This window comes from Pseudophryne corroboree, chromosome 2, assembly GCF_028390025.1.
Source record: "Pseudophryne corroboree isolate aPseCor3 chromosome 2, aPseCor3.hap2, whole genome shotgun sequence".
NCBI classification, from domain to species: domain Eukaryota; kingdom Metazoa; phylum Chordata; class Amphibia; order Anura; family Myobatrachidae; genus Pseudophryne; species Pseudophryne corroboree.
The window spans coordinates 632,343,019-632,360,656 of NC_086445.1; the positions used below are offsets into that span (position 1 = coordinate 632,343,019).

Genomic DNA, 17,638 nt, shown 5'->3' on the forward strand with positions numbered 1-17,638 from the left:
TATGTGGCTAGGATGCACAAGCAGCTTCTGCTGATTCAAATGATATGCTGCATGCCTATATACTGTGTGAGACTGTGGCTGTATCTGCGTATGAAATGCTACACACAGAATATAGGTATGCCGCATATCATTTTAATCAGCAGAAGCTGCTGATGCCCCTAGGCATATTAAACGCCCTAGGCAATTGCCTAGTTTGCCTATGCCTATGGCCGGCTCTGGTTCCCGGTCACTTTACGAAGAAAACGACACAAAAACCCCATGAAAAACTCATGTCGACCTTGTTCATGTCGACCTACAGACTGTCGACCCTGAGTCCCATACTCCGGCACTGCCGGCAGGACTCTGCAGGAGGCTCCATTCATCTGCTACTGTAGAGGAGACATATAGAGGACCTGGGCCACAGATATGCTCTGGTGGTAATAAAAACAGTAGGCTGCACCGATGGTAGTTTACCACACAACATGTTCTGAAATTGAACTTTAAGGGGGAGGGTATCCAAGTAGTAAAAGTTTAAAAATGATAAATAATAAATGGGCAGTTAAGGCTTAGCTAAGCCTCCCTATAATCGCCTAGCACTTCTCCTGTTTTCTCTCCAGACAACGCTGCACCGGAGACAGGCTCGCCTCCAGCAGAGGGAGCTATGGTCCTAGTGAGTGACCCTTGCTGTAAGCGTGTCCTTGCTGACCCTGCTGCTGCTGATGGCAACTGGTTGGTTTTCCCTTGGTGTAATTGTATCCGATGTTATGTGCCAGCCGGTCCCGGAGGGAGGGCATTTCCCGGGTGCTATGTCAGGCGGTTACACCGTTTCAACTGTGCTTAAGAGTTTACGTAGCATAAGAAACCATTTTGGGTGTACCAAGATGGCGGCGCTGTAGCTGCGGTGTTTCCAGGGAAGCCGCCGCTGCCGTCACATCAGTAGGACTAATGCCACTGGCGCCTCTCTATGGTAAGGCAGTGACTGGGTCGCTGCAGTCGCCGGGATGTAAGTGGAGGACCTGAGACTAGGGCAGCATCGAGCATGGCCGGAATAATCAAGAGGCAAATCCTAAAGCACTTGTCAAGGTACAGGCTAATGACGGGCGGCAAAGGGAGGGCGGGAGCGTCATGTATCGCGACTAGTGCTGGAATTCCAGTACACCCTGTAGGCAATAACCCCTGGTCACTGGCAGGCAGATGCGCCTAGTAGGGCAAGAAGGCAGATTCTGCTAGGGTACCCCACTGAGCAGGAGCTGAGGGTAGCAGCACTAGTGTGCCTGGGGAGCTGCAGTGTTGCTATATTAAAATATTGTTGACTTTAGTTTCTTGTGGTCAGTGCTGTGCTTGTGGTTTGTTTTACCTTTCAGTATTCAAGGTGCGGGTGTGGTTCATTGGGTCGACAGTAGCTAGGTCGACCACTATTGGTCGACAGTGACTAGGTTGACACCTGAAAGAGGTCGACATGAGCTTTTACAATTTTTGTGGATGTTGTTTTCTTCGTAAAGTGACTGGGAGCCCTAGTGCACCGTGTCCCCTCCCAGAGCTCGCTTTGCTTGCAATGCTTCGGGTAAGGTGCCTCGTTCTCCTACCGCTATGCTCAGCCCAGGTTGCTATTCCCAATCGTAGTCCACGTGGACCGTAAAGTGTGAAAAAACGCAAAATATTTTATTTAAAAAACAAACAACCTAATGTCGACATTTTCATGTGTCGACCATTGCAATGTCGACCTAATGCATGTTGACCAATAGTGGTCGACCTAATAAGTGTCGACCTAAGTGCTGTTAACCTAAAGACCGGATACCCGAGGTGCATGAGGTGAGCTCAGCCCTTGGGCAGTTTATGTAATGTGCGATGAGGACTATTTAGGTTGTGGATGTCAAATAACTGACTTTTGCATGTAGGATTTAAGAGACGTGATTGAACTGATCTTAGCACTTACAAGTGGAACTAAACCTGGGATTCCAGGCTGGGAAACGTGTATCTATCCATGTGTTGCACTTGGGGCTACCTGTACTGTTTATCCCTGTCTTCAACTGTTCTATTTGCTCTGATAAAATAATTTAGAAGTTCCTCCTTGGACTGCCATTTTCTATGACCCCATCACTAAGGCGCAGTTTACAAAGCCTGAGTTGTGACGTTATGTACATCCACAAATGCAGTATGTTTGCCTACACAATTTTTGCATGTGTGGGGGAAAAGTTGCACCTTCAGAAGGGACTTGAGACTGAGACATTTTATGCGAAGTGTATATTCGGCACAGAAGTGTACCAAGTTTTGTAGTTAAGTGGGAAAAAAACACCCTAGATTTAGCTTGCAGGATATGATTCTCTACATCATCCACATTAGGTGGTGGTTGTAGAGAGAGGGGCATTTATTGAGTAGTTTTATTTCCTGGCCACACAGCATATTCTCAGGCTTGACACCAGTACTGGAAACCTAGTCTCATCTCTCTACTTTCAGTGGGACTCAATTTGTACTTTACACTTTTGCAGGAAAGTGCATTGGAGTTGCTCTTCAACCAAAACATACAAAGGTGATGCGTATAATAAAGACAGGCATGATGTTGCCGCCTCAAATGATTAGTCTGAGCTATGAAGTAAACAAAAATAAACAGTTTAAGAAGAAAAACAATCAAAAACAAACAACGTAGAGATGGACTTTGTTTCCACCATATATGTTTTCATGAGTATTTGCAAACCGACAAAAGTAGGATCATCATCTTTTTATGGGGTGGATTCAAAGACCAGGAAAGCTAAGTGCACACGTTAAACTGCAGTAAACTGACAAGTATGCATATTTGCTCAAAAAAAAGAATCCGTTCTGGCCGACATGATGTTGTTATCCTTTATATGGCGCCACAAGGGTTCCGCAGTGCCTAATTACAGAGTACATATGCACATAATCAAAACAGGAAAACAGTGACTTACAGTTGAAGACAATATAGGACAAGTACAGGGTAACTAAGCATAACTACACCAGTAAACGACATAGGGGTCGATTCAATTCACCGACAGTTGAATAGCGCTGGGAATTAGTGCCAGGCGCTATTCAATACAGCGCCAAGTGACACTCAATTGTCGAGAATTCTTCTCTCACCCCGGGGGATGAGAGAGGAAATCCGACAAAAGTGCTGCCGCATAGCTGGCGCGAGGCTGATTCTGACGGGAAACACCATCGCAGCGGGGCGTTAAGTCGGAGAATGCCCGTTCTCCCAACAAATCAACCTGTTAAGTCCGGGAGAACAGGCATTCGCCGACTCAATTTGAGCTGAATTGAATAGCGACGGGAGCTAATTCCCGGCGCTATTCAGCTGTCATGGATTGAATCGACCCCATAGAGATAAATTCCAAGGTGGCCAAAAATCTGCAGGAATTGGGCAGTTGAGGATTATTAAAGTAAGAAAAGAATAAGCACATGAGGGAAGAGGGCCCTACTCGTGAGAGCTTACATTCTAAAGGGGAGGGGCAGACGGGTGACACAGATGAGGTAGACCGAGCATGGGACAGAGGGCTAGGATGAGATTTGGCTGGGTTTGGTAAAGAAGTGGGTCTTAAGAGCCCGTTTGAAGTTCTGTAGGGAGGTGGAGAGTCTGAGGGGGAGAGGTAAAGAATTCCAGAGAAAGGGAGCAGCACGTGAAGAATCTTGTAGGTCGGAGTGGGGGGAAGTAATCAGAAGACAGGAGAGTCGGCGTGCATTAGCAGAGCGAAGAGGACGGGTGGGAGAGTAAAGAGAGATAAGGTCAGAGATGTAAATGGGAGAGGAGTGGGTGAGTGCTTTGTAAGTGAGTGTGAGAAGTTTGAATTGGATTCTGAAAGGGAAGGGAAGCCAGTGAAGGGCTTGTAGGAGAGAGGAGGTTGATGTAGTGCGTTTGGTGAGGAAGATGAGCCGGGCAGCAGCATTGAGTATAGATTGGAGTGGAGAGAGGTCATTGTCAGGAAGGACAGTTAGGAGGAGATTACAGTAATCCAATCTGGAAATAATCAGTGAGTGAATAATGGTTTTAGTGGCATACTGGGCGAGAAAAGGTCTGATCCTGGAAATGTTTTTGAGATAAAAATGACAGGTTTGTGAGAGGTGCTGAATGTGTGGTTTGAAGGAGAGGGAGGAGTCAAGAATTATGCCAAGACAGCGTACTTGGGGCTAGAGGAGATAATCGTGCCATTAATGGATAATTAGATTGTGGGAGGTGAGGTTGTGTGTGTTGAGTTTAAGAAAGCGCTGGGACATCCAGGAAGAGATAGCAGAAAGACAGTTGGAGGTACGAGTGAGGAGAGCTATGGAGAGATCAGGGGAGGAAAGGTAGATTTGAGTGTCATCAGCATAGAGGTGATATTGGAAGTTAAAAGAACTAATGAGTTCACCTAAAGAGGACGTATAGAGAGAGAAAAGGAGAGGACCAAGAACAGAGATTTGGGGGACACCAACAGTTAGTGGAAGTGGGGGGAGGTAGCGTCATGGGAGGAGACAGAGAAGGAATGATCAGAGAGGTAGGAGAACAGCCAGGAGAGGGCAGTATCACAGCGATCAAGAGAGTAAAGGATTTGCAGAAGGAGAGGGTGGTCCACAGTGTCAAAAGCAGCAGAGAGGTCAAGAAGAATAAGTAGAGAGTAGTGGCCCTTAGATTTGGCTGCATGGAGGTCATTGCAGACTTTTGTGAGGACAGTTTCAGTGGAATGGAGAGAACGGAAACCAGACTGGAATGGGTCAAGCAGTGAGTGAGAGGAAAGAAAGGCAGTGAGGCGATTATAGACAATACGCTGAAGTAGTTTGGAGGCAAAAGGGAGGAGAGAGATGGGTCGATAGTTGTAGAGAGTGTTTGGATCAAGGGTAGGTTTTTTAAGAATAGGGGAGACGAGCATGCTTGAAGGCAGAGGGGACAGTGCCTGATGAAAGGGAGAGATTGAGAAGGTGGGAAAGATGGGAACAGGCAGAAGAAGAGATGTAGAGGAGGAGGTGGGAGGGGATAGGGTCAAGTGGGGAGGTTGTGGAGGGGGGGGAGAATGGATGAGGGCCATGACTTCCTCACCAGATACATGGGAGAAAGATGTCAGAGTTGGTAAGAGGGAAGGGGAGGGGTGGTAAGGGTGGGTGGTTGCTGGTCTGGTGGGATGTGATGTCCTGGCGTATGGAATCCATCTTGGATGTGAAATAAGTGGCAAAGTCAAGAGCAGACAATGAGGAAGGGAGAGGAGGTCGTGGTGGGCAGAGGAGGGAGTTAACAGTGGCAAAGAGGCGCCGGGGGTTGGAAGGCTGGGTAGAGATGAGAACTTTGAAGTATGATTGTTTAGCGAGGGAAAGGGCAGCACTGAAGGACGAGAGCATACATTTGAAATGGAGGAAGTCTGCCTTAGAGCGTGATTTCCTCCACTGTCGCTCGGCAGTACTTGAGCATTTTTGAAGATATCTGGTACATTTGGAATGCCAAGGTTGAGGTGTTGATCTGCGAGGGTGTATAGTGGTTCGCGGAGCAACAGAGTCAAGGGCAGAAGTAAGAGATGCATTGTATAGGGATGTAGCTTGTTCAGGGCATGTGAGAGAGAGGAGAGAGAAGTGAGTCAAACAGGGAGGATAGGAATGAGGTGTCAATAGCCTCAATGTTATGCTTCGTGATGGTAGCCTTAGGAGGGAGAGATGGGAAAGCAGAGATAGATAAGCTGAACGAGAGCAGAGTGGTCAGAGAGGGGAAAAGGGAAATTGGAGAAATCAGAAATATCGCAGCGGTGAGTGAAAACCAGATCCAGTGAGCTCCTGTTCACATGGGAGGGTGAGGAGGTCCACTGGGAGAGACCAAGTGAAGAGGTGAGGTTAAGGAGTTTAGAGGCAGGTGATTTTGTGGGGTTATTGATAGGGATGTTAAAATCACCTAGGATAATGGAGGGAATGTCGGAGGTGAGGTAGCCAGGAAGCAAAGTTGTCGAGGAATTTGGAGGAAATGCCAGGTGGACGGTAAATGACAGCAACTCGAAGATTAGTAGGTTGGTAGAGATGTATTGCATGGACTTCAAATGTAGAGAATGTAAGGGACGGTTCTGGAGGTATAAGTTGGTATGTGTAACTAGAAGGTAAAAGGATCCCGACACCACCCCAATGGTGACCCCCGGGTCGCGGTGTGTGTGAGAATCCCAGCAGAGAGAGCAGCAGGAGAAGTGGTGTCTTAGGGAGTAATCCAGGTTTCTGTAATGGCCAGGAGATGCAGGGAGTTGGAAATGAAAAGGTCATGAGTGGGGGCCAGTTTGTTGCATACAGATCTGGCATTCCAGAGGGCACAGGATAGGGAGTAGGAGATTGTTGGAGAGATGTGAATGAGATTATCAGGTTTGCAGTAGCGTTGAGGTAAGATTAATTTGTAAGGAAGGGATAAAGAAGGTGTAATGATGGTGCTGGGTCCTTGGCTAGGAAGGGGGACTGCAGGAGTGAGGCAGGGAGGGTGTGCAGTATGATGATAATGGTGGTGGTGAAGAGAAGAGGTGAGGTGAGGTGACAGGCAGGGGAGGGAGAGAGCAGGGTTGAGTGGTGGGGTAGAGAGCCAGTGAAGGGGCAGAAGTAAACTGCAATGGGGAAACAGAAGAGGAGGGGAAGGGAGGCAGAGGGGAGGATGGGAGACAGAGGAGAGAGGATAGAGGTGGTACCAGGGGACAGAATAAAGGATTAGGAAGACAAGGATTAATGGGGGATGTTGCCAGCCTGGCCATAGTGTGGAGGGGGAAAATAGTGGTAGTAAAATGAGAATAGGAGGAGGAGTGGTGGCTGAGAGAGAGAGCAGTGAAATTGCAGAAATAAATACGAACTGCAAGTATTTAAAATGTGATTAATGTCTACAGTAAGGCAAATGTTTTGCTGATGTTAGATGGAAAATTACACAGTGTTAGCAAACAGCAAGTCAGTGTTCCTTCATTAACTATGCTTCTCAGTTAAACATTTGTTTCCAGGTATTTGCAGGGTCCGAGTAAATGTTGCATTGCAGATGTTTTTTGCAGAAACTGAATGTATAGTTTCCTGAGTAAGTGAGGATTGGAGAATATTCAAAGTGAACATACATTTGTAGATGCAGTCCAAGTATTGTTGGATTGTGAAGAGTTTTTTTCGCAGTTTTTTGTTGTTTCCTTTCAGTTTCCGTCTAGTATAAGTCACAGATGACATCCTTATAAACATTCATCCCTTGAAAACTTTCATCCGAAACCCATTCAGCCAAGCTGATTCAGCTAGACTACACACTAATATCACTACCAACAAATGTGTGTGTAAGCATATTGATTGGACCCACCCCTAGCCCATCACCCATTTGAAGCAATAAAACTTATACAAACAAATGGTGCGTGGGGATGAAACCATCACACATTCCCCAAATAACTTATAATAAAACCTGCTGAAATCTGCTAATAATAATAAATCCACTATTCATACCTATAGCTAAGTTGTCATTGGTCATATTTTGACCTTGCTTGCTAATACTCATGTGACGTCCTCCTGGCCACAAAGATGAGTTACTTGTGGCAATTCAAATGTTTTTAAGGACCAGTAATAACCCGGGTCAAAGGCTCGGTGTAAAAGGGGTATTAGTAATTCTTGAACTCTGCTCGCCTATTTGTATATTGTCCCCCAGCTGACTGGTGTTATGTGCATAAAACCAGGACAGCATTCAGATTTAGGGGCCAATTCAGAGATGGACACAGCTGCTCATCTGTATGCAGTGGGCGGGTCCATCTGGTCTGCACATGCATGCCGGCTGCAGTGCGCGTGCTCGACCCTTCTCCTTGTGGCCAGGATGCGGCTGCAAGCTGACTGACAGTGGCGGGCATTCAGGGGGTGACGTTTCGGCATTATGAGTGCGTGATGGACAAAACGGGCCTTTTCACAAGTGTTTTCGGGGCGGCTGGGTGACGTCACACGCAGCCGCTCAATAGGAAAAGTGGCAGCGGACCACCTGCCAGCGCAGCTAGGCTGCACAGACAGGGGTCTACCTTAAATCAATACGTCCGCAATTTAGTTGGCGCCACACACATGCTGGGAGGTCTTGCCCTGTGCTGGGCCCCAGCATGTGAGGAGATGGGATGCAGATCTGGCTCTGTGAAGCAAGATCTGCCTCCATCTCTGAATAACCCCCTTAGTCCAGTGCAATTGACACTGTTTATTCCTACTTGTAGCAAAGAGAGACAGATGCAGGTCTCCCCAAATTGAGCTCTGAAATAGGTGTGAACACAGTGACTGGTTTATAAATGCACTCTATTTCTGTGGATACCTGGAGTCTACATAGGGAATAACATTGCCAATTAGGAAGATTGTAGACAGTCATTCAGTGGTTCTCAACCTCGGTCCTCAAGTACCCCCAACAGTTCATGTTTTCCAGTTCATGGCGCATGTGCCGATGAGATCCCGACCACTTGTCCAGGAGATCCAGTTGAAAGGACCGAGCGTGAAACCTCCCATACCATACTGCAGAGCCTCTTAAGAGGCCACCATCTTCCCCAGAAGGCGAATGCACTGATAAATCGACACCCGGGCTGGCTTCAGGACATTCCGGACCATTGTTTGTATCACCAACGCTCTTTCTCTGGAAGAAACACCCTCTGCACTTCCATGTCGAGGATCATTCCCAGAAAGGACAACTCCCTCAGGAAGGGGTTTAGCAACTTTAAGTTCAGAGTAGGCCTGACGGAACCATTGTGTTTCGGTACCACGAAAAGGTTCGAATAGTAACCTTTGTTTTGCACATGGGGTGGAATTGGTATAATAACCTGTGCCTCCTCCAACTTCTGGATGGCTTCCTGTAGGATAGCCCTGTCTGCCAGCAAAGCTGGCAAGCCTGATTTGAAGAACAGGGGAGGAGGGAGATTTTGAAATTCCAGCCTGTACCCCTGGAACACAATATCTTGCACCCAGGGATCCAGGCCAGATGACACCCAGAAGTGACTGAATTGACTGAGTCTCGCCCCCACCGGCCCTACCTCCAGGCCGCATGGTCCGCCGTCATGCTGAGGATTTTGGTGTACCTGAAGTAGGTTTCTGTTCCTGGGAACCCGCCGCAGCAGGTTTCTTGGATTTTGGCCGACCTCCTCTAAAGAAGATGTTGGACGGCTTGGCCTTTCTTGCTTTGGCAGTCCGAAAGGACTGAGATGCAGCTGAAGAAAAGGGTTTCTTCGTAGCAGGTGAGGGAAGATAAGTAGACTTACCCGCTGTAGCCGTGGAAATCCACGCATCCAACGCTTCCCCCAAAGAGAGCCTGACCTGTGTAGGGTAGGGTCTCCACACCTCTTCTGGATTCCGCGTCGGCAAACCACTGGCGCAGCCAAAGTCCCCTACGAGCTGAGACACACATGGAAGATATCACTGCAGCCATGGAACCCATGTCTTTCATGGATTCCACCATAAATCCTGCAGAATCCTGAATGTTACGCAAAAACAATTCAACATCACTTTTATCCATTCTATCCAAATCCTCAAGTAACGTGCCTGACCACTTTACTAAAGCTTTGTCAATCCAAGCACTGGCAATAGTGGGACGTAGTATCGCCACTGAAGCCGTGTATATGGATTTCAGCGTAGTGTCAATTTTGAGATCAGCCGGCTCTTTTAAGGCGGTAGATCCTGGAACAGGTAAAACCACCTTTTAGAGAGTCTGGATACAGACGCGTCAGCTATCGGTGGGGTTTCCCATTTTTTTTTCTATCCTCCTCAGGGAAGGGGAAAGCAACCAGAACCCTTCTAGGGATCTGAATTTTTTTCTCCGGGTTTTCCCATGCTTTCTCAAATATAGCATTTAATTGTTTTGACGCAGGGATGGTTAGTGAGGCTTTCTTATTGTCAGTGAAGTAAGCCTCCTCAACCTGCTCAGGTGTTGTATCAGCAATATTCAACACATCTCTGTCATCAACTGCACCCCTTTTGCAAGAGATGCCGCCCCCCGCAGCACATCCCCATCACCGTCTGCCGTGTCAGAATCGGTATTCGTGTCATCTTGCATAATCTGGGCAAGAGCACGTTTGTGAGAACCTACAGAAGGGGGCCCTGAGGTAACAGAACCGGGCCAAACTGCCATAGAGTTCTGTAAAACCTGAGTTGCAGATTCATTTTGTGCAACCCTAGTAGAAATCTGAGAAATCATAGTTTTAATAGAGTATAACCATTCAGGCTCCCTTGCTGGTATCTGTGCTAAAACAGTGCAATCCTGATTACATGGAATGGGATCATCCTGAGAGGACATATCCTCTGCAGCATATGACACAGAGTCCCTGGACATAGCTTAATGGAGACCACACACACACACCGAGGACAGGACAGAGTTTCACCCCCAAGAATGGCAAGAGAGCCACAGAGATTGGAGCCAACCCACACACAGCGCTTTTAAGGTATAGGGAGACCCCCCAACCAGCGCTGACTGTGCACCTTAATAGGTTTGTTAAAGCTGATTAACTTAAAGGACGAAAAAGCAATAACCTTTTACTCTAAAATTCGAGCCGCTGAATATAATCCTTAACCTACGTACTTTTTACCCACTTAGCGTACACAGGCCCGTACCGTGTACGCACTTTGCGTACTCATGCCGCAACGGACGTACTAAGTACACACTTTGCTGTAAGCACAATGCAGGTACACGTGTTGCTGAAATATACTTTAAACCTTTAGCAGGAAAGGAACACGACACCAATTGTATTTAAAAATGTTATTTACTCAAAGGGCGTTATAACGATAATAGAAACACAATAAGAGAAAAGGCTACAATCAATGATACATACGTTTGTTTCGCCAGCGCCACCCGGTCCCGGTCCTCAGTCAATCAAGATAGATGACCTACAGAGAATGTGAATGACCAGCCAGGCAGCGTGGCTTTTATACATTTGTCCAAATCATGATACAATAGAAACTGTAATATCTTCACCCATAGGTCAAAGGGCTGGTCATTTACAGTACAGGAGGGGTAATAGGTCGGTTTGAATAGGTGGGCGATGCCTGGTCTAGGTGCACTTGCAGATGCTCTCCACTGGGTTCCCGCCGAATATCAAGACTACAGTAAATACTGTTAATATTAATATTCTGTTCCTGCGCATATCTATGCGAGGAGCGTGCTATCTTATGCAAACTGCTACCGGAATATTGCTCTTAAAACACTGTACAGCTGGATACCAAACACCACTTCCTAACCTAATTCTGTCCCCTCATATCCTGTAAAGGTGAATCCCTTTGTTGTTGTACCTTTTAAGCAAGTGTAACTCGCTGGTGTGGTGCATGTGGGCTATATGTAAATCGTGCACTATGTGGATTAAATATGAAATATGTCTTTGTGGCATTTCCATGCGAATACAAATGCTACCGTAATTACTCATACCACGCGCTAATACGCACTACCGCGTGAGCGATTTTACGCAACTTGCGGGCATGTGCACATATGGCAGAACAAGTAGACGCACGGAGGCCATCTGTGTGGTGTTTGTACGTGATGCATGTGACAATAATATTTTCGACTTCGACAGGTTGCACAGTCTTTACACAGCCTTAACCCCCTCCCCCCTTCCTTCTACAAGCCCCTGGTACCGTAAGAGATAGCTGGAGTTGAATTGGAGGGACAGCTCTCACTGACAGTGCTTCTGCAGGAAGGAAAATGGCCCTGAACGCTGCTGGGTCCGCTCTGAGGATAAGCTCCGCCCTCTTCATGGCGCTGTCTTCCAGCTCTTCTGAAGATTATACTGGCCTGAGGAATCATAATGGCAGCGATCCTGGGACCCATGACAGGCTTGGGGGTCAGTGTAGGGTGTAGGCGCTGGCTCAGGGCGCCCCTCACATCGCCGCACTATGTACCGCTGAGCCCCGGAGCACAGTTAGTACTGCTCTCCATACCCTGTTGCCGTCATCTTCACACCGGCCCCCCGCTTGCTAGGGGGGCCAGTGAATAAATCGCCACTGATCTTCTGGCTCTGTAAGGGGGTGGCGGCATGTTGCTGGGTTGAGCAATCCCCTGTGGCGGGAACGTTCGATCCCCTCAGGAGCTCAGTGTCCTGTCAGCGGAGATAGTGGCTCAGATCCAGCACGGCCGTCACTACACCCCCCCTCCTTAGTCCCACGAAGCAGGGAGGCTGTTGCCAGCAGCCTCCCTGAAAAATAATAAACTCTAAAAAGAAACTTTTACCAGAGAACCTCTGTAGAGCTCTCCTAGCTGTGACAGACTCCTCCGGCCACATTTTCTAGACTGAGTCTGGTAGGAGGGGCATAGAGGGAGGAGCCAGCCCACACTCTCAAACTCTTAAAGTGCCTATCGCTCCTAGTGGACCCTTCTATACCCCGTGGTACTAATGTGGACCCCAGCATCCTCTTAACACGTAGGAGAAATACAAATTAGCGTAAACACTTTGGTAAATCTATGAAGATGTAAATTTAAGACATCTTAATGCAAGTAAATGTTAATCCATGGTTCTTGACGGTATCCGAGGAGCACCCGTAGCAGATATGGTAAAAAGTGACAGGACTGTTTTTGCTACTTTATTAAACTCTATACACTGGAGATGCAATCCAAATTTTAATCCGATTTGTCCGCTTGGGTGTTATCGTTCACGCAACGCAAGCCAAGCATCGGTAGTAATGTAATTATTTCAACCCCCTTTTCATCACTTAAGGGAGGTTTATTAAAATTCTAATTAAGTAGTTTTCCAATTTACCACCTAATGAATACCTACAGTGCCTTGCTAAAGTATTCACCCCCCTTGGCTTTTTACCTATTTTGTTACATTACAATCTGTAATTTTAATATTTTTTTTTAAATCTGAATTTTATGTGATGGATACGCTCAAAATAGTCTAAGTTGGTGAAGTGAAATGAGAAAAATGTATATAAAAAATTATTTCTATAAATAAAAATTTGAAAATTGGCATGTGCATATGTATTCATCCCTTTGCTATGAAGCTTTCAAAAGTTCTGGTGCATCCAATTACCTTCAGAAGTCACATAATTAGTGAAATGAAGTCCATCTGTGTGCAATCTAAGTGTCACCTGATCTGTCAGTATAAATGCACCTTTTCTGAAAGGCCCCAGAGGCAGCAACACCACTAAGCAAGAGGCATTACACCGTGAAGACCAAGGAGCTCTCCAAACAAGTCAGGGACAAAGTTGCTGAGAAGTACAAGTCAGGGTTGGGTTATAAAAAAAATATCCAAATCTTTGATGATCCCCCGGAGCAAATCCATCATCTTCAAATGGAAAGAACATGGTTCCACAACAAACCTGCCAAGAGAGGGCCGGCCACCAAAACTCACCGACTGGGCAAAGAGGGCATTAATCAGAGAGGCAGCACAGAGACCAAAGGTAACCCTGAAGGAGCTGCAGAGTTCCATAGTAGAGACTGGTGTATCTGCGCATGTGTAAACCATACACTCCAAAGACCTGAGCTTTATGGAAGAGTGGCCAGAAAAAAGCCATTACTTAGTGTTAAAAATAAGAAGGCACGTTTTGAGTTTGCCGAAAGTCATTTGGACGACTCCCCAAATGTATGGAGGAAGGTGCTCTGGTCGGATGAGACTAAAATTTAACTTTTCGGCACCAAGGAAAACGTTATGTCTGGCGCAAACCCAACACATCCCATCACCCCAAGAACACTATCCCCACAGTGAAACTTGGTGGTTGCAGCATCATGCTGTGGGGATGTTTTTTAGCAGCGGGGGCTGGGAAACTGTTTTGAGTCGAGGGGAAGATGGATGGTGCTAAATACAGGGATATTCTTGAGCAAAACCTGTTTGTCTGCTTGTGATTTGGGACTGGGATGGAGGTTCACCTTCCAGCAGGACAATGACCCGAAGCATACTGCTAAAGCAACACTCCAGTGATTTAAGGGGAAACATTTAAATGTGTTGGAATGGCCTAGTCAAAGCCCAGATCTCAATCCAATTGAGAATCTGTGGTCAGACTTGAAGATTGCTGTTCAAAAGCGGAAACTATCCAACATGAAGGAGCTGGAGCAGTTTTGCCTTGAGGAATGGTCAAAAATCCCAGTGGCAAGCTCATAGAGATTTATCCAAAGCGACTTGCAGCTGTAATTGCAGCAAAAGGTGGCTCTACAAAGTACTGACTTAAGGGGAGGGGGGGTGAATGCACGCTGAAGTTTTCTGTTATTTTGTCCTATTTGTTGTTTGCTTCACAGTAAAAAAAAAAAAAAAAAACATCTTCAAAGTAGCCATGCTCTGTGAATGAAATGATGCAAACCTTCAACTAATCCATTTTAATTCCAGGTTGTGAAGCAACAAAACATGAAAAATGCAAAATGGTTTTAATACTTTAGCAAGGCACTGTATATTAAATTTCAGCTTTTCGGCTAACATATCGGGAAGTAAGAGAATTAGTGATTAGTCAGTCAGTGAGGGCTTTCGCATTTATCTATAGATATTCAAGATGCATTATTGATACATTCATTTTAATTGGGTTTTAGAATTCATTTGAATTATATATGTGATATTTTTAACTGGTGTATTGTGTAATAAATTGTATTTTTAAATTGATACATGTGTTGAGACTCTGTACCTTGCCAGCCTTCTTTTGCTAAGTAGTGCAGAATCCAAGTAAGTTAATTGAAGAGGGAAGGGAGTAATGGAACCTCTGGATTGTTCATCTGAATTTTCGTTCTCAGAACATAAATATTTCACATTTTTCTTTTCAAAGAAAAATGTGCTAGTGTGACCAATTTGCCCCTACATACTGCAGCATTTCTGTGAAAGCGCATTTTTTTTATTCCAAATGCTTGTTCTGTGCCCTTGAGCAGCGCAAACAGCATTGCAGCGGTGCACTTCTGACTGGTCGACCAGATGTGACCCTGTCAGGGAAAGCCCACTCTGGCTTGGTCAAATCTCATGTCACCATGCCAGGCAAGTGGCTAAAGGGAAGGGTATACTGAGATGTAAATTATATATACTACATTATATCATTACAGTTTGTGTAGCATTTAACAAAATGCAATTCTAAAACCCGAAAAATTAATTCTATGTAGGAGAGAAAATTAAAAAGTTTCCTAAAACTTGCCTCTATATCTTGTATACATTTCAAGGACATTACATAATCCACACTCTAGAGGTGTCTGGTGGGTTTGCCAAATTCTGTGAAGTTTAACTAGTGTCTATTGCGTTAGTCCTCTGTGAGCGTGATATCATTTACCCTTATTTCCAATTGGCTTGTAATTTTAATAACAACAATTTCAAGCTGGTCTTTTTATTAGGTCAAGTAAACAGCACTTAAGCATAGAGAATACGGTTAAAGATAAAGTATGCTCATTTTCAGTATATTATTCAACCAAACCATGAAACTGGAAAGTTACACCAATTTCACAGTTATCATTGAATTTCTCAAGTCTGTTCAAATACCAAACATTCTGACTCCTGGATATTTTTGCCATAAAGATATTTTTATTCTTTGGAAAAAAAAAAAATCAAACTTTATTTTCAATTCCTGCTGAGGCTTAACACCCCAGTTTTGGCACTTTTTTTGGGCTGTTCACATTCCATTATCCAGTTGGGAGGGGGGAGGAGGAATTCGGTTAGTAGTGAGGGGATGCAGCTCCCAGCATGAGTATCTGGAACTATTCCGTTGCCCGGGTGTACCCCGATATACCTGCGCCGGGATCCCGTCCGCCGGAATGCCGGCAGCGGGGCGAGCGCAGAAGAGCCCCTTGCAAGCTCACTTATTCCACCTCCAGGGGTGACGTGGACACTCCAAAAGGGAGAATAGTTGTCGGTATCCTGGTGCCGGTATGCAGAGCGCTGGGATCCCGACAGCCGGAATATCGATTGCCTTCCCCGTTGCCCATGCAGTAAACCCGTGACTAACAGATTTCTGCTTGCATCCCCAAGAGGTACGAGCAAAAATCCGTGCTAAGTAGTGCCTAGGGGCTAGTCACTGTTTTGGCGAGTGCGTTAGCAGCATCACGCCTGGCACTTTAGTCTGATGCAGTTTATCGTAAATACCAAGGAATATTTGCGGTAAACTGCATCTCACAACTTAAGTGCCAGACACGATGCAGTCAGTTGAATAGCTTCAGGCACTCAAAAATTCCCAAAAAAGTTATTTTTTGATTGAAAGACCATAACGTAAAAATTTATTTCTCATACATCCTAGAGGATGCTGGGGATGCTTCAAGAACCATGGGGTATAGACCGGATCCGCAGAAGACATGGGCACTTTAAGGGGTATATGCAATTGCGGTTGAATTCCCGAAAATGTCAAAATACTGGACTTTTTCGCAAAAAAAAATAAATTCGACAATGCAATACAGTACTTTTCGTCAAAAAAACGGACTTTTCAAATTCGACTTTTTGAAATTTGACAAATTCAACATTTCTGCAATGGTACAAATGCGGCTTTTCGACAAAAGTGTATATTCAATCGAAGAATGTAAATTCGACAACAGTGCTTTTTGACAGTAATTTCATCATTTTCAATCCGCCTCACTTTGCTGGCGGAATGTAATAAAATTTTTTAAAAACATTTTTTTTTGTGTGTTTTTTTTAATTGCTAATAGCATATCTATTTATATTAGAAGGGATTAGGTACTTGGTTTGTCTATTTAGGAGGCACAAGTATTATTTATATATTTTTTTTTAAATATTTTTTTTTTTTTTTATGTAATGGGTTAAAACCCCCCCAAAAAATTGCGTGGGGTCCCCCCTCCTAAGCATAGCCAGCCTCAGGCTCTTTGAGCCGGTCCTGGTTTCAAAAATACGGGGAAAAAAATGACAGGGGATCCCCCGTATTTTAACAACCAGCACCGGGCTCTGCGCCTGGTCCTGGTGCAATAAATACGGGGGACAAAGAGTAGGGGTCCCCCGTATTTTTTGTACCAGCACCGGGCTCCACTAGCTGGACAGATAATGCCACAGCCGGGGGACACTTTTTATACCGCTCCCTGCGGCCGTGGCATTAAATACCCAACTAATCACCCCTGGCCAGGGTACCCTGGAGAAGTGGGGACCCCTTAAATCAAGGGGTCCTCCCCCAGCCACCCAAGGGCCAGGGGTGAAGCCCGAGGCTGCCCCCCCCCCCCCCCCCCATCCAAGGGCTGCGGATGGGGGGCTGATAGCCTTGTTGAAAATGAAAGAATATTGTTTTTTTTGCAGAAGAACTACAAGTCCCAGCAAGCCTCCTCCGCAAGCTGGTACTTGGAGAACCACAAGTACCAGCATGCGGGGGGGAAACGGGTCCGCTGGTACCTGTAGTTCTTCTGCAAAAAAAATACCCAAATAAAAACAGGACACGCACACCGTGAAAATACAACTTTATTTCACACATGCCGACACACACATACTTAACTATGTTGACATGTCGACTGCCACGTCTCCAATGTCGAAGAATCCGGGGTACCTGAAAATAAAATTATATACTCACCTAAATCCAGTGTCCTGTGATATTTGTAATCCACGGACCGCAGAGCCCGGTGCTGGTTGTTAAAATACGGGGTATCCCCTGTCATTCCCCCCCCCCCCCCCCGTATTTTTGCAACCAGGACCGGCTCAAAGAGCCCGAGGCTGGTTATGCTTAGGAGGGGGACCCTACGCAATTTTTTCGGGTTTTTTGTACCATCTGAAAAGTCGTTTCAAAATCCGTCAATTGGTCCTTTTTTCGACAGCGGGACTGTCGAATCCGTTTTTTATTGAATATGTCAAATTCCGGCACCCGCTGGCCGGAATTTGACGGTCGA

The 17,638-nt window shown here is 45.8% G+C and overlaps 1 protein-coding gene across 2 annotated transcripts in view; it reads left to right on the plus strand.

The window, feature by feature from the left end:
• The first annotated feature begins 625 nt into the window (after positions 1-625).
• The window catches only part of BLTP3A (bridge-like lipid transfer protein family member 3A), a 262,471-nt gene continuing 245,458 nt past the window's right edge, over positions 626-17,638 (plus strand). The window contains exon 1 of one of the 2 annotated variants that reach the window (XM_063954906.1): positions 626-708. In XM_063954906.1, coding sequence (XP_063810976.1) covers positions 641-708 — 68 coding nt within the window. In that variant the 5' untranslated portion in view covers positions 626-640. Of the gene's footprint in view, positions 709-796; positions 1,063-17,638 lie in introns of those variants that run through there. The other variant, XM_063954907.1, reaches the window with a different exon arrangement.